Source organism: Apodemus sylvaticus, chromosome 21 (assembly GCF_947179515.1).
Source record: "Apodemus sylvaticus chromosome 21, mApoSyl1.1, whole genome shotgun sequence".
Classification (NCBI taxonomy): Eukaryota; Metazoa; Chordata; class Mammalia; order Rodentia; family Muridae; genus Apodemus; species Apodemus sylvaticus.
In genome coordinates this window covers 19,038,610-19,061,722 of record NC_067492.1, presented here as the reverse complement: position 1 = coordinate 19,061,722, position 23,113 = coordinate 19,038,610, and the positions used below count along the sequence as shown (strand labels likewise).

At 43.6% G+C, this 23,113-nt stretch overlaps 1 protein-coding gene across 1 annotated transcript in view; it reads left to right on the top strand.

Annotated features, from left to right (window-relative positions):
- Hydin (HYDIN axonemal central pair apparatus protein) overlaps window positions 1–23,113 on the top strand; it is a 325,093-nt gene that overhangs the window by 285,133 nt on the left and 16,847 nt on the right. Inside the window, exons 66-78 of the mRNA XM_052166496.1 lie at window positions 2,262–2,422; window positions 3,689–3,786; window positions 5,214–5,406; window positions 6,520–6,732; window positions 7,262–7,400; window positions 8,248–8,413; window positions 10,442–10,589; window positions 11,499–11,706; window positions 12,141–12,362; window positions 13,301–13,470; window positions 14,854–15,052; window positions 21,148–21,306; window positions 22,835–23,112. Of these exons, the coding sequence (XP_052022456.1) occupies window positions 2,262–2,422; window positions 3,689–3,786; window positions 5,214–5,406; window positions 6,520–6,732; window positions 7,262–7,400; window positions 8,248–8,413; window positions 10,442–10,589; window positions 11,499–11,706; window positions 12,141–12,362; window positions 13,301–13,470; window positions 14,854–15,052; window positions 21,148–21,306; window positions 22,835–23,112 (2,354 nt within the window). The remainder of the gene's footprint in view (window positions 1–2,261; window positions 2,423–3,688; window positions 3,787–5,213; window positions 5,407–6,519; window positions 6,733–7,261; window positions 7,401–8,247; window positions 8,414–10,441; window positions 10,590–11,498; window positions 11,707–12,140; window positions 12,363–13,300; window positions 13,471–14,853; window positions 15,053–21,147; window positions 21,307–22,834; window position 23,113) is intronic.

Sequence of the window (23,113 nt, the reverse complement as noted above, 5' to 3'; positions counted from 1 at the left end):
TCCCAAATAGCTGTATAGTTCCATCTCTTTGTCTCCCAGAGGTAATCACAATCCCAAGTTACTCCCTTGATCAATTGTTGTTGACATGAGCATTCTAAGAGGATTAAGCTATAGCTGTAGTTTTCAACTGTTTTTTTTTTAAGGTTATGGCATGTGATCATAGTTGTGTGGGCTATAATAGTGTACACATTTCACTGTTGTTTTCAGTCCAGACATTTTTTAAAGATTTATTTATTTTATTTATGTGAATTAGTACACCATTACTCTCTTCAGACACACCAGAAGAGGGCATCAGATTCCATTACATATGTTTTTGAGCCACCATGTGGTTAGTGAGAATTGAACTCAGGACCTCTGAAAGAGCAGTCAGTGCTCTTAACTGCTGAGCCATCGATCCATCCCCAGTCCAGACTTTTTATCTCTTCCTCTGAAAGTTATATCAAGGTGTTCTCTTATGGACAGCATTTCTGTGCATGTTGGCATCCATGTTTACGTTTCTACTAATGGGGTCACTTAATCATGTAAACGTCCAGCCCTTCCAATCTGATGTCCAGTTGTTTTCCAAACTTGCTATACTGATTTCTTTTACAACTAAGGAGTCTTGTGAGCCACATCCTTTCCAACATTTGATTTGACTTTGTCAGACATTTGAGAGGCTAGTTGGTTGGGTGATCAGTTTGTGGGATTAAAGATGAAATCAGCCTTGGGTGTAGTATTTTAGCTTTTAACATTTGAACAATTGGGATATTATCTCATTATGAACCTTGATTAATTATACTTCCTAGCCACTGATGAGGTTGGATATGACATCATATGATCATTGACCACACAGGCTACCTCTTACATGAATGCCTTTTTTATGCCTTCTGCTCATTTTTCAGTTATGACACACATCCTTTGTTTAAGGTATCTTCAAGAAATTCCATTTGTATTATGTGTCCACACATTCTCAAAAAAATCTAGAGCTTAACTTTTTACTTCGTTTTTTAAGATCTCTTTTTTAATTCTTACATAAATGTGGGGATTGGGAGATGGACATATGAGTGCAGGTGTCCAAAGTGGTCTGAGAGTTACAGGTGGTTGTGACCCACCCTGCATGGGTTCTGGGAACCAAACTCAGGTCCTCTGCAAGAGCAACAGGTGTTCTTAACACTGAGCTCTCTCTCCATACCCTCTATGTTTTGATAAACAAAAACTATTCTTAATTTTTTAAAGATGTTTCATTTATTTTTAATTTATGCATATGGGTTTTTTGCCAGCACATACGTATGTGTGCCACCTACCTACAGTGCCCATCGAAGCCAGAGGGGCTGTCAGCTCAAATGCAGATGGAGTTACAAGTGGTTAGTTGCCATGTGGGTGTTGGGAAGTGATCCTGAGTCCTCTGGGAGAGTGGCCAGTGCTCTTAACCAATGAGCCATCTCTCTGTCCCTCCCCCAAAAAATATTCTTAATTTTAATGTAGCCAAAGTTATCAGTTTATTTTTTGTTACATTTATTAGTTTGTATCTTATATTTTTGAAACCCTTCTCTCCCAAAAAATATATTCACCTCACTATGTATTTTTTTAAGTCTGAGCTTGGCTTTTGATGCTTAAGCCTTTGATGCATCTGAAAATTTCTTCTGATGTGAAACTAGACTCTAATTTCATATTTTTCTTTGCCAAATTTGGAGCCCTTCTGATCCCTAGTGTTCTGATGGGATTCTGTGTCATTTCTCAGTTTTATATGTCCCTACATCATTTCTGGTCTCTTCCATTCTGGTGTCAGTTTGTCCATTCCTGAGCCAGTTCTATATTACCTTAATTTTTATAGCTTCATAATCAACCTGACGTCTCGAGGGAAGTTCCTAGTCCCCATTATTCTGTTCTAAATCTTTTGGTCATTCTTGATCCTCCTCTTTCTGAGACAAGGTCTCTCTACATACCTGGCTGTCCTGGAACTCACTATATAGATCAGGCTAACCTCAGATCTGCCTCTGCCTTCCATTTGCTGGGATCAAAGGCATGACCATGCCTAGTTCTTCTATCTTTAGAGTCCATCTGACCCAAAACTCATGCCCACATGGTCCTAATCCTCTCAGTAATTTCCTGTTTCCCAGTTTTCTCTTTCATTTGACACTATCAGAGATTTGACAGTCATGTCTTCCAGAATTGTATGTGTGGGTTCATGTGCCTTTTCATGGTGAATTAGAGTGCTGTCCCCAGTGTTCCTGTGCAGAGCTGGCTTTGCAGTGCTAAGGATGTGGTTGCATCTGTTCCAGGTCATAGAGACGGACCCCGAGCCAGCCCACTCGGTGGTAGAAGAAAATTACCGAGAGTTGCGGATCCAGTTCAGTGCCAACGTGGATTTTGCTTCATATCAATGTGAAACAAGTGATGTGTTCTTTAAGGAAACACTGGTTTACCAGACCCGAGTGTTTGAGTGAGTCACTGGGAGCTTTTATACAACTAGGGAAACTGTCTTTAAGGCCCAAATAACTGCATGTTTAATTTTTTGCATATGTACTGCATCTTTAAAAAAAAAAAAGAAATTGCATCAAATGAGTGGGTTCCAATGACATTGCTTAAAAATTGCTTTTTAAAAAGGTTCTCAGTCAAGCATGACAGTTTATTCAGTAGGAGGCTGAGACCAGAAAATCTTGACCTCCAATCCTCAACAGCCTATGTAACAGGAAGACTCAGTCTCAAAATATTTTTTGAGACAGGGTATCAGTAAGTGGCCCTCCTTAGCCTGGAACTCACTCTGTAGACTAGGCTGGCCTCAGACTCACAGAGACCAGCCTGCCTCTGCCTCTGCCTCTGCCTCTGCCTCTCAAGTGCTGAGATTAAAGATGTACACCATTATACCTAGCTGTATTTTTTTAATCCTTTTATTTTTTTATTTGCTTTTTGGCTAACATGTAATAGTGGTGTGTATTTACAGAGTAGATATATAATGGTTGAGGCAGAACAGTTAGCATTTCCATCCCTTAACATTTACCTGGCAGTAGAACCTCCAGGTTCCTCTCATCTAGTTCCTCATAAACTATCTGATAGGTGTCTATAAACTGTGGAACACACCTACTTACTGCTCTCCCTGTACTGTTTTTTATATCTATTATCCAACCACTCTCTATCCATGCCTCCCCTGACCTGTCCCAGCTTCCAGTAATCATCATGTTAAGCTCTTCCACTTTGAGATTAAATGTATTGACTTCCACATGTGAGAGACAACACACATGTGTCTTTCCATGTCTGGCTTGTTTCATTCGGTGTGACATCTTCCATTCCCACCCATTTTGACAAAAAAAAAAAAAAAAAAAAAAAAGACAGAATTATAGAGAACAGTAAGGAGGTTCCTCAAAAGGAAACTAAAAGTAAACCTACTGTGTGACCCAGCTAGCTCACCTCCAGGTGTACATCCCAAGGGGAGTCCAATCAACATGTGAAGGAACATTTGCACTCCCATTTGGACTCTTCATAGCTGCCAAGACACCAAGACAGATCGTCAGCCTAGCTGTCTGCTATCAAAGAAGGAATAAAGAAAATATGAATACTTATATGTGTACACAGCAGGATATAATGCAGACATATAAAAAATGCCTAAGAAACAAAGTGACCTGCCTTAGGCAAACAGTACAGCCGATACTCAGGGAGGGCAGAAAGTCTGGACAACCCATTCTGAAATCTGCTCCTGATCTACCCACAGGTTTGACCTCGTTAACACCGGACAGGTGCTGTTAGAATACTGCTGGATCTCAGAAGAAGCCTCCAAGGCCGTCAGCTTTGCCATGCCAGATAATCAAGGTAAGCTCAGTGGCAAGTGAACCCCAGGGTCTAACCTGAGTCACCATTCATAGAAAAGCCTTAGAGACCAGCATTGCTCCCCTAGCCTCTGAGTAGCTAAGGACAGCAGAGTGTGGGCCTTGTGGGTTTACAAAGCCACATGAGCCTGCGATAGATAAGTAACTTGACCTCTTCCCCTCCAGAGTGATAGCTCTCGTCACTTATCAATGGAATACTACTCAGCAATTAAAAAACAATGAATTCATGAAATTTTTAGGCAAATGGGTGGATCTGGAAAATATCATCCTAAGTGAGGTAACCCAATCACAAAAGAATACACATGGAATACAATCTCGGATAAGTGGATATTAATTAGCCCAGAAGCTCTGAATACCCAAGGCACAATTAGCATAACAAATGACTCTTATGAAGAAGTAAGGAGAGGGTCCTGATCCTGGAAAGGCTTGATCTAGCATTGGAGGGGAGTATCAGTACAGAGAAAAAGGAGAGAGGTGATTGGAGAATGGGTGGAGAGAAGAAGGTTTATGGGACATATGGGGGCGGGGGGGGGGACTGGGAAAGGGGAAATCATTCAGAATGTAAACAAAGAATATAGAAAATAAAAATATATAATAAAAAAGGTGCAAAAAAAAGGAATCTTGTCTTCCAGTTCTTAACCTCCAGGAAGATTGCAGATCACAAAATAAACAAACAAACAAATACCCTATCGTGGGGCTGGAGAGATACCCCAGCAGTTAAGCGCACTTGTGCCTATTATAGGCAACCCAGGCTCAGTTCCCAGCATCCATGGGGTGACTTACAACTGTCTATCACTCCAGCCCCAGGGGGTCTGACACCCTCTCTGATCTCTGCAGTATCAGAAATGCATGTGGTATACAAACATACATGCAGACAAAGCACTCATACAGGCACAAATAAAATATATCTTTTAAAAAGAAAACTATGGGCCATTTTCCCAGAAGAAACAGCAAGCTATACAAAAACGTGCATAGCACAAAGCACTAGCAGAGGGACCCGCACCTAGTGGGTAAATAAAGTAGCCACTGATATTTCAGTCGTGGAGACTCCCAGATTTTCCAGACGGGCCCTTATCTGTGGACTTCGTAAATCCCTGTTATATCAATGATTTGCCACAAATTCTATTCATAGCCTATTACCCTGGTGCAGAACATCCACAAACACTTTCCTGACCTATTCCCCACTGAGCCAAAAGGAAATCAATCTGAAACCACCATAGAATAATAGAAGTGTTTTTCAAAAGTCACCTTCGAAGCACAAGTTGATCCCTTCTACCCGTGTCCAGCATTAAATATACCTGCCGTGAGGCACGAGGCCACAGATGTCACAGAAGATCCCTTGGGACATGGGAGTGGACTGCCCATCCCATCGCCACCGTGGACTATCACCTTTTCTCTGTCCTCCCTCAGGTTCCAGTCAAAAACTAAGTCAGGGCACGGGCAGCTCCCTGGACAGTGCCCTGGACCACTGGACAGAAGCCTCCCCCTCCCCCTTCTCGGTGGACCCCCCCTCAGGCACTGTGCCTGTAGGAAAGACCCAGAAGCTCAAAGTGAAGTTCTCCCCAATGGACATCGGAGAGTTCGAGAGCTCCCTCTACTGCCAGTAAGGAACACTGTTCTCCAAGCCTCCCGCCCTCACCCTCCTCTTCCACCCCACCACCTTCCCTACCCTAGACACCTCACAGAGCCAGGAAGTCTAAAAGGGCCAGCCTTCTGAGAACAAAGAGAATGTAGTCTAAACCCTGCCCACCACCCTCCCTCCCTCCTTCCACCTGCCTCCTCCCCCCTTCCTGGCCATATGCAGGACTCCACTAAATAAGAGTAATTTGTAGCCAGGCAACTTCTATCTACCCTTTTGGAAAGCTTTCTTCTGTGTTCTCCGAGACTTGGTTGCCTCACGTATGTAAAATGCAAGCAGTAATCCTTATCATGTAGAATTATTTGGCATGCTAAATGACCTAATTTAAGCAAGGAGCCTTGAGCAGTACCTGGCCCACAGTAAACACAATTAAAAAAGATAGGAATATAGGGTTGGAGGACCTAGTCTGGTCTGGTGTCCAGTGAGAGAAAAAAAGCAAGCAAAATCGTACATCAGAGAAAGTCCCAGATATGGCGCCTGCTTCCAGGAAATGTTCCAGAAGGAACACCTGCCTTGTAGAAGCTTCTGTAAGCCTTGCCGTAGGGTGGCAGAGGCCTAGATGAACTGTCAGAGTTCCCCTGAGCCCCTAATCTTATACCAGAGAGACCTCTGCCACGCTAGGGCCAGCTCAGCTCAGCCCTGAGGCTGAGTCTGTCTGTCCACGTGCATCACCTTCTACAAGGGTCTTAGGGTAATTTATTTTAGGATTTCCAGGTCCTTCTCTATAATCTATTGGGTGCCTAGGAGTGAACCCAGAGGGTAAGCACTACATTTATGTCTAAGCACTGATAGGAGGAAAAAACGTGGAGCCACATGTAAGTCACAGAGGGTCCTTACATCCATGCTCCTCGGACTCAGCCCATGCGTCCACTCAACAATTAATTAATTAGTTAATACCTACTGTGCTACCATGTAGAACATGCCAGTCAAGGCAAACTGTGGTGTGGCTAACCAAGACAAACACACCCTCTGCTAATATGGGACTCCCATTCGGTAGACAGAATATGTATTTCCAATCAGCTAAGAAAGCAACAACAGAACATAAAATCAGAATTAAAAATAACCTTATTATTTCAGAATCCCCAACCTGCCAATCGGAGAGCAAGGCCCCACTCTGGTCACGAAAGGGCGAAGCGTCCTGCCGTTCTGCCACTTTGACCTGAAGGAATCAGACTACATCAGCGGTCACCGGCGTAACCCAGAGCTCCGAGGACCAGGCGCCGGGCCTCTCGAACCTAACACCCGAGTGATCGAATTCACCAGTGTGGGCATAGGCGGAAAGAATCTCAGGTGAGTTGGGCTTGTACCACCTGAACTCACGCCAGCCAAGTGAGTTCCAAAGAACTCAGATACGAAATCCAGAAAAACCACCCGTAGTGATGCCTAGAAGCAATCTGAGCATCACAAGGGGTGCTGTAGAGATTTAATGTCAGAGAACTGGTACTTGAATGGAACTGGGTTTTTTTGTTTGTTTGTTTGTTTGTTTTTTGCATAGCTTGTGACCATAGGGAAGTCTTAGCATGTATATAAATGTGTATTCCCACACCCACACCCTGGCACAGAGCACCCCTTGACACATATGACCATGAGAGAGTTAGTCACTCCAAACTCCAGAACTGTGATTATCCCTTAGATCCCAGGGGAGATGGCATTTTTATTTCTACAGTAATGAAATTCTCAGGTCACATCTAGTTCCCCAGGGGCGGGGGGTGGGGGGTGGGGGGGAACTGCAACAGTTCTGGGGTCTGCATACGTTTTCTTGAATGTTTTTTTCAATACCTTCCCTTACTTCTGCTCTCTATCTTTCCTCTTTGGCCAGGACCTTTACAATTCTGAACCCGACCAACAGCACCTACTCTTTCTGCTGGACCTCTGAAGAGACAGAGAGTCTCCAGCACCCTCCGGCCTTTGTGTGTCTTACAGAGAAGGGTATTATCCACCCTGAGAAGAAAGCTGAGGTGTGTGTGGATGGGGACCCCACAACTCTAGCCTTCTCTACATAGCAAGAGTGTGAAGGGAGAATAGTATTGATGAGAATCCTTGGTCAACATGTATTTATGGAGTGTATTTATTATTATACATCCACATCCCAGTAGGCAAGATAGACTGGCTCTCTTGGCTAGCTCTGGAGAAAGCCCTAGTATTTGCAGGGACTTTATACGAATATTCAAGGAACCAAAGGGGGCCAGACATAAATATCTAGGGCTTCCTGGGCTCATAGTATAAGGACATAAAGAACTATTTGTATCTAAAAGATTGACAACAGCAAATGGATATGATTTTACCTTCCCAGGGAAAAAGGCAAAACCTAAGAATGAAATCCTGTCTTACGGCTTAGTCCTAAATGTCTCCACAATAACATAGGTCAGGCGGTCAGAATAATATGTGACCTTGCCAGTCAAAGCATATGTGTAGGTTCCATGGCCAGTAGGCTCTACCGAGAATCTTCTATGTCGCAATAAATCCCACAAAATGAAAGTTAGGGATTCAAATACTGCTGGGAAGCTGGCGAGATGGCTCAGTAGGTAGGGGGCGACTGCTGCCATGTGGACCGGCTCTCTTTGCTAGTTCAGTCCACTGTGCTACAACCACGCCTTCCAAAGAATGGCACAGAAGACCACAGAAGCTGGGAATGGGGTGCATGGCTCCACTCCTCAGAAGGCAAGGGCAAACGGATTGACAGTGTGGATTGAGTCACACCCATTTTAGATGCCAATGAAAGCCTGGGAAGATGTCACCTCTTAGGGCTCCTGAGGGATGAGGAGGAACCGCCTCTCACTGTCCTTTTCTGACTCGCCGTCTTAGATTATATTCCAGTTCCTGCCGGCTCACCTGGACATCACAGAAGCTTTCTGGACTTTCTCCATCCCAGAGCACAACATCTCAGTCCCCTTCCTGCTGGTGGGCAAGACCACAGACCCCCTCATCTCTCTTGACAAGTCACACCTCAACTTCAGCTCTCTCCTCATTGGTAAGGTGGCCAGCTGGCCCTGTCAGCCCCTCATTTTGAATTGGCATGACCCTAGGTCACCAAGGGCTCCAGGAGCAGTCAGAAGTTGGGCACTGTTCTTGGAACCTTCTAGAAATATGTCAGAAAGCCTCTGTCACTTATCAGAGAACCATATGATAATTTCCACTCAATCTCGTTTCCATCGCTGTCTTTGGCAGACACACCCTAAGACCTTGAAATACTTGGGAGCTTTGCTCTAGAGTCTGATCATAGGGAAGAGAGTGACTAACAAAAACTAATAAAATGAATAGGACATCGGAGGTTGATACATGTTATAGGAAAGAATATAGTAGGATAGAAAAAATAGGAACGTGGCAGACACCAAGAAGGTTACATGCAGCAGAGACCTGTGGTATAAAGGAAGTGACCATCAGATAATGCATAACTCTGTGCATCTTTCATATGAATATGAGTGGGTTTGTAAAATACAGCTAAGGCCAAAGAGTCTTTAAGTGACTCATTAGATATTTATTTAGACAGCAATATTCTTGATAGTATGATAAACAATATGAAGGGTTTAACCCAAGAATGCAATGGTGCAGATTTTTGTATAATTACTATATCAATAAAGAACCATCTGACCATGTTAATGTACCACATATAGTCATTGCTCCAAAGTTTGTCCCTATCACAACACTCAAAAACCCTCCATGATAAAACAAGAGTTGAAGAGAAAACATAAAGAATATTAGCCTGAAGCAAGAGGCAATCAAATAGTGTCCTATAGTAAGCCCCCAAACTATCTGAATTAAAATGAGTTAGGTAAGAGCACTTATAGTCACCACTACACCTGAATATTTCCTTAGAGATTTTAACAAATATAAAAAATCAAAAATGAGATGTGTATATATACATATATAATATAAAAATATAAAATAGATAATAAGCATGAATCTTAATGGAGAGAGAAAAAGTAATAATCTAACTTGCTGTAGCTTGTCACTCCAAGGTGTGAAGGAGAAAAACCACCAGAGTCAAAATAATTTGGTAAAGTGAACAAGACAAGTGTCCCTTTTTGCTATAGACACCTAGAAGCAAAAACAAAAATAAAAGCTCTATTTACTACTGACCAAATGTACACTATCCAAAGTTAAATCCAATTCCTAAGACTTATATGTCACAGACTCAAGTGACATTAAAATGCTTCCAAATAAGAGCATTTGGTTAGTGCTCCCAAAATTAAATGTAAATTTAATCAAATTTCATTTAGAATCCCAGCTTGGGTTGCACCAGATGCACTGTTAATTTTAGATAGATTCAATGTTAGTGTACACACACACACACACACACACACACACACACACACACAAAATGTCCCAAGAAATAGTCAGGTCACATTTATGCTAATAAAAGTCATTTGTTAAATCCGATAGGCTCAAGTCCTAAAGGATTGACGAAGGGAGAGAACTGGATAAGACAATTCTAAGTTTTGTGGGGAAGTGAATGTTTTAACATTAGCCAATGAGAAAAGCGAAAATAATGAGTCAGGACCCTTTTCAGGGAAGCCCAGGGCCATGTAAGGCCAAATTCAAAGAAGTCCACGTAGAAACTCTGTACAGAGATGTGAGCCATCAAAGGGAGGGGGGACATTCCCAGGTAGAGACCCAGGAAGACCTTACAACTCCTGGCTGAAGGGAAAAGAGATGTCAACAGAATCCCAGCAGAGCTGTGGCCAAGTCAGAAAACCCACCTTCTAGAAGGAGCAGTCAATTAGGGAAGAAATATTCGGGACAGATGATGTGGAATCCCCTACAGGAGAAAGATCACTGGGAAAGCAAAAAGAAGGAAGACAGGCAGGCGGTGGGCAATGGCTGAAGAATTTGGGGGTGGGGGTTCAGGGGTCGAGCCTGCCTGAGACTGTTCTGTGAAAGTTGGGGGGAGGGGTGCTGGCTCTGTGGAGCCTTTCTCTCAGGCATGGGGAACCATCTACTACATCACCTCACTGAGCAGGAGAGAGGCCCTTGCTGAGAGATGGTGTTTCCTCCCCAGGAAGAGAAGCCCGGGAGTCGGTAAAGATCATCAACAAAGAGGAGCAAGGGTTCAATTTCGCCTTCCAGGACAACTCCCGCTACTCTGAAGGATTCAACAACAGCCTCATTGTATGTCCCATGGAAGGCTGGATCCCACCTCTGTCCAGGTAAGCAAAAATTAAATCCTTGGGGTGCATGGCAGGATCCCAGGCCTGCCATCCAGTAGAGTAAATTGGAGAGATTCACTTATAAAAAATCTCTTCTCTTAGGTCATCAAGATGACTCAGTGGTAAAGGCACTTGCCACCAAGGCTGACAACCTGAGTTCAATTCCTAGAACCCACAGAGTGGAAGGAGAGAACTGACTCCCACAATTTGTTCTCTGAACACATACTATTGTGTACACACACACATACATACACACACATACAGAGAGAGAGAGAGAGAGAGAGAGAGAGAGAGAGAGAGAGAGAGAGAGAGAGAGAGAGAGAGTTTAAAAAATCTTAAAGAAATATAAGTTAAAACCCCTGTCAACTCTGAGATTTAAATATAAATCATTTCATCTCTATCTGCCTGACTCCCTGGGCTTTATTTTCTTGATGAATTGGGTGGCATAGAGAATTCCAATTCCTTTTTTTTTAAATGTTTATGGATGTTCTGAGTGCATTATGTCTGTGCACCATGTGTGTACAGTGCATGATGAGGCCAAAAGAGGGTATCAGGTTCCCCAGGACTGGTGTTCCAGGCAGTCGTGAGCCACCATGTATATGGGTGCTGGGAATTGAACCCTGGTCCTCTGGAAGAGCAACCAGTCCTCTTAATTGCTGAGACATCTCTCCAGCCCTAATCTAAATCTTAATCTCAATATTTTTTCACATGTCCATAGCCTTTTCCTTGTCTTGTGTCTATAAATCCACAAAGCAGTATCTAGCTTTGCCTGGAAAATCCTTAAAACTCACCTAATTTGGAGTGCTGGTTTCGGTGTCTTTTGCTGACAGTGTGTCTAATAATCCAGGGGACTCTTGTTTTATTAGATTTTCACAGGCTGGCTTACTCAGCTGTCTGTTTCCCGATCAGGTTCCCAGTTGATATTTTCTTCACACCAAAGCAAGAAGGAGATGTGAACTTCAATTTGATCTGTAATATAAAAAAGAAAGCTCACCCTCTGACACTCAACGTCAAGGCCGAGGGCTACACTATGAACGCTGAGGTCAAGTGCAGGGACAGGATGGGCTCCACCATCCTCTTGTCATCCAGCCAGGTCAACACCATCAACTTCTACGAGGTAAGAGACAAGAAGGACCTGACTGTTGCTCTTCCCTTATCTAGGGAATGTGATAAATACAATGAGCATGAGCTGAGTCTTCCTGTCTCAAATACTAGAGAGACCGGACAAATCCATCCCCAGGGTTATGCAGTTATGACATGTTTTTAGAGGACTAGTATGGTAGGAAAAGACTTGAACACTTGCATTAAATAAACAGGAAAGATTTTTCACTACCAAGAAAGATCTAAGAATTAAATCACCAACTTATACTTGAGATAGGAGAGGACCCTAATACTCAGTGGGGTTTGCTGGAATATCCAGTCCCATTCAGCTAACGACAGCCAGATTATTAATATTACTCTCTACTCTTATTTCCCAATGAACATCTTTCCCTAGGCAAGGGTTCTATGTTTTTTTTTTTAATCTACTGCGCTGTTCTCCCTGTCTCTCAGGTGGAGTTGAATGAATGTGTTCAGTGTGAATTCAACTTCATCAACACTGGCAAATTCAACTTCAGCTACCAGGCAGAACTCTCTGGGCCCAAATTCCTGTTGCAGTACTTGGACTTCACGCCCACCGACAATAGCGTAGACGTGGGTCAATCCGAACCGGCCAGCCTGTCTTTCCAACCGTATCTGAAGTGTGTCTTGAAGGGCCTGGAACTCAAAATCAAGGTGAGGCCATTCGATGTTTCCCAGATGCCAGAAGAACCCATGACCTGTTGCCCCAGCTGGATAGTTCCAACAACTCCTACAGGGTGGTTGCTTTGGAAACAGCCCTCAGGCTTTCTGGAACAGAGGCTTCACCAGCGTCACTAGAGAAGCAGTTGACCATCCACACACTGTGATACGACCTAGACACTACAATAAGTGAGAGTGTTGGATGGGGCAGGCAACGTATACACACAGCACTTTCCAAGATAAAGTATCAAATGAAAAACCAAACACCCACCACCAACACCCCACCTTACCACCACGCTCTACCACCCCCAACCCATACACATTAAATAAATAAATAAATAAATAATGACTTTGCCCATTTAGTCAAGATAGGAGATGCCACCAACACCCCCCCCCCCGCACCCTTTCTCTTTTTCAGTTTATTTTTCTTCATTTGATTTTTTGAGAAAGGTAGCCTTGGCTCTCCTTGGAACTCGCTCTATAGACTAGACAGGCCTTGAACTCACAGATCTGGGAGTAAAGGGGTGCACCATCACCACCCCAGCTTCCCTTTATCCCTTATTAACCATCAATGACAGAACTATAGCCAGTGGCTGCCCTGAAAACATAAGGAACGATGAGAAATCAAGCCCTCCACCAAGACTCCTTGGTAGCCACAGACCCACCCTGTATGATCATCACTAGTCGTTTCTGCCAACCATTCTGCTAGAGGCTGAACCATTGCTGTTGGAACAAGGCAAGAGCCAGTGTGGATTCTGAATAGAGTAGCTAATTGTAAGTAAATAAACTCAAGCCTATTGAACCTGGACTCTAGAGATGGAGGCCCAACACTGTAATTTGTAAGACACCATCCTTTTTTTCTTTCCCTGGCGATGCAATCGCCCTGTCTTCTTGCCTCTAACTACAACCCCCTGGCCCATCTCTCCTTGCAGATCAGCCATGGCCCGACATTCGTATGCAACATCTTAGGCTGTGCTGTGAGCCCAGCTGTCCATTTCTCCTTCACCAGCCACAACTTTGGGACTTGCTTCATCTACCAAGCTGGGATGCCCCCATACAAACAAATCCTCACTGTCACCAACAAAGAAGAAACATCTATGAGGTAAGTAGTCTTCACAGAGAGGCAAGATGATTCTATAACCACGTGAGAATGCTACAGACTTCACACAGGTGAAGTCCTGTCTTCCGGTGCTCTGGTCTCATCTCTGTTGTCGTAATAAAGCACTCTAATAAAAGCAGCTTAGCGGGGGATGGGGATGGGTATTTCGCCTGACATTTCCGGGTCTCAGTCCATCATTGAGAGAAAACTTGGGCAGGCATCTGAACCCAGGACGACTTGCTACTACATTTAGCATTTACCTCCAACCAGGGGACTTAACAACAGCAGAAGTCACAGAGGAACACTGCGTCAGGGCTCATCCTGGCTCACGATTAGCTCACTCTCTAACATAGCTCAGAACCACTTGGGTAAGGATATTGCCTCTGATCTCCAATGGCACCAAGCATACACAGTGTGCAAATATACACACGCACAGAGGCAAGACACTCATGCATATAAAAATGAAGATAAAGCAAATTTTTTAAAATAAAATAAGTTTTTTTTAAAGGGGGCTCTTTTTTTCTTTTTTTTAATTCGATATATTCTTTATTTACATTTCAAGTGATTTTCCCTTTCCTGGATCCCCCCCTCCCCAAAAGTCCCATAAGCCCTCTTCCCTCCCCCTGTTCCCCAATACAACCCTTCCCACTTCCCTGTTCTGGTATTCCCCGACACTGCTGCACTGAGCTTTTCCAGGACCGAGGGCCACTCCTTTCTTCTTCTTGGGCATCATTTGATATGTGCATTGTGTCTTGGGTATTCCAAGCTTCTAGGCTAATATCCATTTATCAGTGAGTGCATACCATGAGTGTTCTTTTGAGACTGGGTTACCTCACTTAGGATGATGTTCTCCAGTTCCATCCATTTGTCTAAGAATTTCATGAATTATTGTTTCTAATTTAATCTCTGCAACAACCCTATGAGGCAGCTGCCACTAACCCCATTTTACAGAGAAGGGGGCAGATCCAAATGGCCTGAGTACATTGTCCCAGGTCAGTCACAAGGCTAGTGATTGGCAGATCCTGATCCAGACTCCTGGAACACACATTGCACTCTACTGAGCTGTGTCACACAGTGACTTCTGAAACACACCTGCCAGAGAGGGCAGAACTTTGAGAGGCAATCTCAGGAAACAGAGCATTAGCATAGTGCAAGCATGAGCCTTTGGGTCTGAGACCTGCTCCCGCCTCCATCTCAGGATGTGACCTAGAAGAGCATGCTCTGGCCACCACTGCCATCCCTTCTAGCTCTTTGGTGACTCCCCTGACTCTAGGACAGCAGAGCAGGAAGTCTGTCACCTTCCAGCCCAGAAGCATAGGAGACCCAACTGTAACCCCCAATTCTGCCTTCTTGGTGCTTACACCCACCCCTCTTGGTCTTCCTCAGCCTAGACTGTTTATACACCAACACCCCACATGTCGAGGTGAACTTCCATGTGGACGTGATAAAGCCAGGGAAGACACTGGAGATTCCAATCACCTTTTACCCTCGGGAAGCTATCAACTACCGAGAGCTCATCCCCTTTGAAATCAATGGACTTTCTCAACAGACAGTAGAGATCAAAGGGAAAGGCACAGAAATGAAGGTAAGAGACAATGGGCGGGGCTTCAGGACCCTCCTCCCTCTTCCCAACAGTAGACAGGGCTCCACAACCCTCCTCCTTCCTCTTCCTAGACTCTAGCCTACTAGAGCCCACACTAGCCTCCCCTTCCCTGCTCCTAGGACTGTTCCATCCCATATCCAGCTCTGACAAGATAGGGTCCCTAATCATACCAAGTGGGAAGGAATTTTTTTCTTTTTTTTTTCAACATATTTTTATTAGATATATTCTTTATTTACATTTCAAATGATTTCCCCTTTCCTGGTTCCCCCCTCCCCAAAAGTCCCATAAGCCCTCTTCCCTCCCCCTGTTCCCCAATCAACCCCCTCCCACTTCCCTGTCCTGGTATTCCCCTACACTGCTGCATTGAGCCTTTCCAGGACTAGGGGCTTCTCCTTCCTTCTTCTTGGGCATCATTTGATATGTGAATTGTGTCTTAGGTATTCTGAGCTTCTGGGCAAATATACACTTATCGGCGAGTGCATACCGTATGTGTTCTTTTGTAATTGGGTTACCTCACTTAGAATGATATTTTCCAGTTCTACCCATTTGCCTAAGAATTTCATGAATTCATTGTTTTTAATAGCTGAGTATTCCATTGTGTAAATATCCCACATTTTCTGTATCCATTCCTCCATTGAGGGACATCTGGGTTCTTTCAAGCTTCTGGCTGTTATAAATAAGGCTGCAATGAACATAGTGGAGCATGTGTCCTCTAGATATCCTCTGGGTATATGCTCAGGAGTGGTATAACGGTCCTCCAGTAGTATCATGCTCAATTTTCTGAGGAACCACCAGAATGATTTCCAGAGTGGTTTTACCAGCTTGCAATCCCACCAGCAGTGGAGGAGTGTTCCTCTTTCTCCACATCCTCGCCAGCACCTGCTGTCTCCTGAGTTTTTGATCTTAGCCATTCTGACTGGTGTGAGGTGAAATCTCAGGGTTGTTTTGATATGCATTTCCCTGATTACTAAGGATGTTTCTTTAGGTGCTTCTCAGCCATTCGATATTCCTCAGGTGAAAATTCTTTATTTAGCTCTGTACCCCATTTTTAATAGGGTTATTTGGCTCTCTGAAGTCTAACTTCTTGAGTTCTTTGTATATAAAGGTGTCATTTCCCTAATTTCTTTCTCAGCCTGTTTATCTTTGAGTATAGGAAGGCTACTGATTTGCTTGAGTTAATTTTATATCTGGCCACTTTGCAGAAGTTGTTAATCAGCTATAGGAGTTCTCTGGTGGAGTTTTTGGGGTCGCTTAAGTATACTATAATATCATCAACAAATAGTGATAATTTCACTTCTTCCTTTCTAATTTGTATCCCTTTGACCTCCTTTTGTTGTATAATTGCTCTAGCTAGAACTTCGAGTACTATATTGAATAAATATGGAAAGAGAGAGAAGCCTTGTCTAGTCTCTGATTTTAGTGGGATTGCTTCAGGTTTCTCTCCATTTAGTTTGATGTTGGCTACTGGTTTGCTGTATATTGCTTTTACTATGTTTAGGTATGGGCCTTGAATTCCTATTCTTTCCAAGACTTTTAACATGAAAGGATGCTGAATTTTGTCAAATGCTTTTTCAGCATCTCATGAAATGACCATGTGGTTTTTTTGGATTTCTCTATATTGAACCATCCCTGCATCCCAGGCATGAAGCCTACTTAATCGTGGTGAATGATTGTTTTTTATGTGTTCTTGGATTTGGTTGGCAAGAATTTTATTGAGTATTTTTGCATCCATATTCATAAGGGAAATTGGTCTGAAGTTCTCTTTCTTTGTTGGATCTTTGTGTGGTTTTGGTATCAGCGAAAGTGTGGCTTCATAGAACAAGTTAGGTAGTGTTCCTTTTGTTTTTATTTTGTGGAATAGTTTGAAGAGTATTGGTGTTACGTCTTCTTTGAAGGTCTGATAAAATTTTGCACTAAAACCATCTGGTCCTGTGCTTTTTTTTATTTTTTATTTTTTATTTTTTTTGGTTGGGAGACTATCAATGACCACTTCTACTACTTTAGGAGTTATGGGACCATTTAGATGGTCTATCTGATCCTGATTTAAATTTGGTATTTTGTATCTGCCTAGGAAATTGTCTATTTCATCCAGATTTCCAGTTCTGTTGAGTATAGGCTTTTGTAGTAGGATCTGATGATATTTTGAATTTTCTCAGTTTCTGCTGTTATATCTACCTTTTCATTTCTGATTTTGTTAATTTGGATACTGTCTCTGTGCCCTCTGGTTAATCTGGCTAAAGGTTTATCTATCTTGTTGATTTTTCTCAAAGAACCATCTCCTAGTTTTGTTGATTCTTTGTATAGTTCTTTTTGTTTCTACTTGGTTGATTTCAGCCCCGAGTTTGATTATTTCCTGCCTTCTACTCCTCTTGGGTGTATTAGCTTCTTTCTGTTCTAAAGCTTTCAGGTATGCTGTTAAGCTGCTAGTTTATGTTCTCCCCAGCTTCTTTTGGAGGTACTCAGAGCTATGAGTTTTCCTCTTAGAACTGCTTTCATTGTGTCCCATAAATTTAGGTATGTTGTGCCTTCATTTTCATTAAATTCTAAAATGGTTTTGATTTCTTTCCTTATTTTTTCCTTGACCAAGGTATCATTGAGTAGAGCATTGTTCAGCTTCCATGTATATGTGGGCTTTCTGTTATTCTTGTTGCTATTGAAGGACCACCCTTACTCCATAGTGATCTGATAGGAGGCATGGCATTAGTTCAATCTTATATCTGTTGAGGTCTGTTTTGTGACCAAATATATGGTCAGTTTTGGAGAAGGTACCATGAGGTGCTGAGAAGAAGGTATATTTTTTTGATTTAGGATGAAATGTTCTATAGATATCTATTAAATCCATTTGGTCCAAAACTTCTGTTAGTTTCACTGTGTCTCTCTTGAGTTTGTGTTTCCCTGATCTGTCCATTGAGGAGAGTGGGGTGTTGAAGTCACCCACAGTTATTGTGTGAGGCGCAATGTGTGCTTTAAGCTTTAGTAAAGTTTCTTTTACAAATGAGGGTGCCCTTGTATTTGGAGCATAGATGTTCAGAATTGAGAGTTCTTCTTGGTTGATTTTTCCTTTGCCGAGTATAAAGTGTCCTTCCGTGTCTTTTTTGATGACTTTTGGTTGAAAGTCTATTTTATTGGATATTAGATTGGCTATTCCAGCTTGTTTCCTGGGACCACTTGCTTGGAAAACTGTTTTCCAGCCTTTTACTCTGAGGTAGTGTTCGTCTTTGACACTGAGATGCGTTTCCTGTATGCAGCAAAATGTTTGGTCCTGGGTTTTTTGTTTTGTTTTGTTTTTTCTTTGTTGTTAGTGGTGGTGGTTTGTTTGTTTTTTGGGAGGGTTGGTTTTTTTGGTTTTTTGGATTTTGGTTTTCTTGAAACAGGGTTTCTCTGTATAGCCCTGGCTGTCCTGGAGCTCACTCTGTAAACCAGGCTGGCCTCGAACTCAGAAATCCACCTGCCTCAGCCTCCCAGAGTGCTGGGATTACAGATATGTGCCACCACCGCCCAGCTGGATCCTGTTTTCGTATCTGGTCTGTTAGTCTCTGTCTTTTTATTGGGGAATTGAGTCCATTGATGTTAAAAATATTAAGGAATAGTTATTGTTGCTTCCTGATATTTTTTGATGGAACTTTTTGTTTGTGTGGTTATCTTCTTTTGGGTTTGTTGAAAGGTTAATTTCTTGATTTTTCTAGTGTGTAGTTTCCCTCCTTTCGTTGGTGTTTTCTACTCATTATCCTCTGAAGGGCTGGATTTGTGGAAAGATACTGTGTAAATTTGCTTTTGTCATAGAATACCTTGGTTTCTCCATCTATGGTAATTGAGAGATTTGCTGGATATAGCAGTCTGGGTTGGCATTTGTGTTCCCTTAGGGTCTGTATGACATCTGCCCAGGGTCTTCTGACTTTCATAGTCTCTGGTAAAAAGTCTGGTGTAATTCTGATAGGTCTACCTTTATATGTTACTTGACCTTTTTCCCTTACTGCTTTTAATATTCTTTTTTTGTTTAGTACATTTGGCATTTTAATTATTATGTGCCAGGAGGAATTTCTTTTCTGGTCAAATCTATTTGGAGTTCTGTAGGTTTCTTGTATGTTCATGGGCATCTCTTTCTTTAGGTTAGGGAAGTTTTCTTCAGTGATTTTGTTGAAGACATTTACTAGCCCTTTAAATTGGAAATCTTCACTCTCTTCATTACCTATAATCCTCAGGTTTGGGCTTCTCTTTTTGTCCTGGATTTCCTGGATGTTTTGAGCTTTTTGCATTTTGCATTTTCTTTAATTGTTGTGTCAATGCTTTCTATGGTATCTTCTGCATCTGAGATTCTCTCTTCTGTCTCTTATATTCCATTGTTGATGCTTGGATCCATGACTCCTGACTTCTTTCCTAGGTTTTCTATGTGCAGAGTTGTTTCCCTTTGTGATTTCTTTATTGTTTCTACCATTTTTAGATCCTGGATAGTTTTATTCAATTCCTTTACCTGTTTTGTTGTATTTTCCTATAGTTCTTTAGGGGCTTCCCCCTGTTTACTTGTGTTCTCCTGTATTTCTTTAAGAGAGTTATTTATGTCCTTCTTGAAGCCTTCTAATAGCATCATGAGCTTTGATTTTAAATCCAAATCTTGCTTTTCTGGTGTGTTGGGGTATCCAGCACTTGCTGTTGTGGGAGAGTTGGGTTCGGGTGGTGCCATATTGCCTTGATTTCTGTTAGTAACGTTCTTACGTTTGCCTTTTGCCATCTCATTATCTCTGGTGTTAGTTGGTCCTGCTGTTGCTGGCTGGTGCTTGTCCCTCCTGTGTGCTTGCCAGCCTATCTCAACACCCCTGGGTGACCAGCTTTCCCCTGGCACATAGTACTGTGGGGCTGCCCAGCTCCTGGGTGCAGGTGGGGCCCTGGCAGACCAAGTCTCAAGTGATTTTATGCTTGAGTATTCTCTGCTTTCCTGGCTATAACAGCCCTCTCAGTCACAGGAGTGTCGATGGTGGCCTTACCTCTAACCGCAGGACTCTCTGCAGAGCAGATGTCCCATAGCAGACTAGGTGCACAGATGGCTGTGGCAGTGCTGCCCAGCTCCTGGGTGTAGGTGGTGCCCTGTTTGGCCGTGTCCCGAGCGATTTTACACTCCGGTGTCCCCTGAGTACCTGGCTGCACCTGGCTGCTCAGTCACAGGAGCAAAAATGGCGGCCTCGGGAAGGAACTTTTAAACTGGGCTCAAGTGAATCCCAGCTCTTACTCAGAACCAGATTCACTGTGTTGTGAACTCAGACAACTACAAGCACTAGAGAAATATTCTACAACTTCTTGGAGAAGTGTCAGATACAACATCCCACTTGAGGGTGTGCCCTGTTCAGACACAGGTTTCAGCTGTGAACCATCCATACTTCTCACCCTCAGTGGTAAATTCTCAGTCAGCTGTGGGTCCCCGGAGTTATCCAGGAACTTCTCCTGCCAGGTGACCCAAATCCATAGAAAATGGTCCTGTCCTGATAGTCACCCTGTCTTCCTGGTACCTGATAACTACATCTGGTATTTGTCTGGTGGCAGTATTTGCATTATAAAAGAAGGTTTGAAAAAAAAGAAATCCAAGATTCTCAAGACTGCATAAGATATTCTAACAAGGGAGCAAAGTGGGGGAACTCTTGCTCCAAAGAGTATTAAAGATGACTGTGAACCAAATATGAGTGACCAAGGGTTGATAACAAGATTTGGGTTCCCCTGAGTGAAATGGTCCATGATCCAAGAGGCAGCATGAGCTTTTATAGTCAGAGAACAAAAGAAAGTCACAGGGGTGTGTGTGTGTGTGTGTGTGTGTGTGTGTGTGTGTATGTGTGTGTGTACTCTAAGCACAGTGGTAGGGGTAAGCTGCTTCGGAGAAGGGGAAATCTCTTCTATAGGTTTCAAGGTCCTATTGTCCAATCTTTAATTTAGGGTTGGCAGATGCTAGTGATGAAATGAAGGTGTGTCTAACCTGAAATAGGTCACTGAGAGAGGAAGCTGCCCTTGCTCCTGTGGGACTCATGCATCGCAGTGAGTGCCACATCCCCACTGATGGACCCTCCCTTCCTCCTCTCTTTCTGTTCACACAGCTTTTAGTTCTAGATCCGCCCAACAGGATCGTGAAGTTGGGAGCCGTCCTGCCAGGGCAGGTTGTAAGGAAAACGGTTTCCCTCGTCAACAACAGCCTTGCCCAGCTCACCTTTAATCACTCGGTCCTGTTCTCCATTCCAGAGCTCCAGGAAGCCAAGGTCAGTGTACAGAAATGGGGGGGGGGGGGGAGGGGAGCTCATGGGATGGGGAGGGGCGGGGTTGCAGGATGCAGAAAAGCTGGCTAGCCAGAGCAAGAAACCCAGCAAATGTCTCACTGGGACTTCACTCTGCCGACCATTTCACTCAGACAAGGAGGAAAACTCCTCGCTCCCCTTTCCTCATTAATCTAAAATGAAAATCCTCAGTCCCAGCAGGTCAAGGTTCTTAACAGTCCGACCATATGAACGCTTGCTTGCTTGGTCTCTATCAGGGGTGGGAAGAGTTGTGCATTTGATGTGCATGCGTGTGCTCTGTCAGTCAACTTTACCCTCAGATGCATATATCAGACTGCCCCTTAGAGAGTAACCAGAGAGACCTGTCTTGAGACATTCATTACCTCAGGATACCTTGAGCCATTCACCTCAGGCTAGCTTCCAAAGTCATCACATTCAGGAAACCCCCAGGACTGCTTTTCGGTTCCACTTTCTCCTCTGTCCTTCAGCTCACTCCGTTCAGCCACAGTGCATTCAGGAGCACAGGAAGGGCTCTGTGAAGGAATTGGCTTCCTTACACAGATTTGGGTTTCCTTCTTACCGAGACTATGAGGTCAGCTGCCTGTCATCCCGGAGACACTAAGTCAGGCAGCCTGGGCAAGCCATGGGGTAGGTTCTCTGAGTCCCAGTTCTTCCTCTTTATCGCCTGTATTTCTCACTAGCAAACGAAATAATGGTTTCATTGTGACATTTTTTACACAAATGTGTGTGTGACTGTACCTTGCTCTTAGTCCCCATCTCCAACTCTCCTCCTGTCCCCATTTACCCACTCCTGCCATTCCCCATCCTCTCCCCAGAGTCTCCCCTTCTCATGTGTGTGTGTGTGTGTGTGTATTACATGTTAAATTGAGATTCGACGTATGAGAAAAAGCATGCAATCGTTTGTGTTTCTTTCTTCCCATTATCCTGCCTTATTCCCTTTCCCATCCTCACTCCTTAAACCTCTGCTTCACGGCACATAGGCCTCCTGTTCCTTGTATGGCATGCATACATATACATGCATACATACATACACACATACATACATCAAGACTCTGCATATGAGAGGAAGTATGATTCTTGTCTTTCTGCATCTGGCTTAATTCACTTAACCCGATGCTCTCCTGCCAGTGAGCACTTCTTGAGAAAGACTGGATTGATGTTTCATGTTTCATGTTTCATGTTTCCTGCTGCTGTTTTGTCTCCCATGGAGGAAGAAATTAAATGCCCATGAGGAGCTGAAAGACAGGACAGGAAATTGACATTTGTTGGATCCCTGTCATATGCCACACATTTTCTACACATGGCCTTGCCTGTCACTGGGGAGCAAGTCAAGGGGATGGTTTGAGTTACTTTTCAAAGACATCCCAGTGAGTAACATAAGAGATTTGATCCCTGGACTGAGACAGTCCCAGCAGCAAGGCCTCCGGGAGCAGCCTGAGATCCGAGAAGCCTTCCTGCTATCAGCTTCTGAGCCAGTTACCTTTCTGACCAGGTCATCACCTTGGAGCCCTTCCACACCATCACCATGAAGCCTAAAGAAGTCTGTAAACTAGAGATTACCTTCGCCCCCAAGAAGCGAGTCCCTCCTTTCTCTGAGGAAGTCTTCATGGAATGGATGGGGCTGCTGCGTCCCCTCTTCCTCCTCAGCGGCTGCTGTCAGGCCCTGGAGATTTCCCTGGACCAAGAGCATCTTCCCTTTGGCCCCGTTGTGTATCAGACTCAAGCCACACGGCGCATCCTCATAATGAACACAGGCGACGTGGGTGCAAGG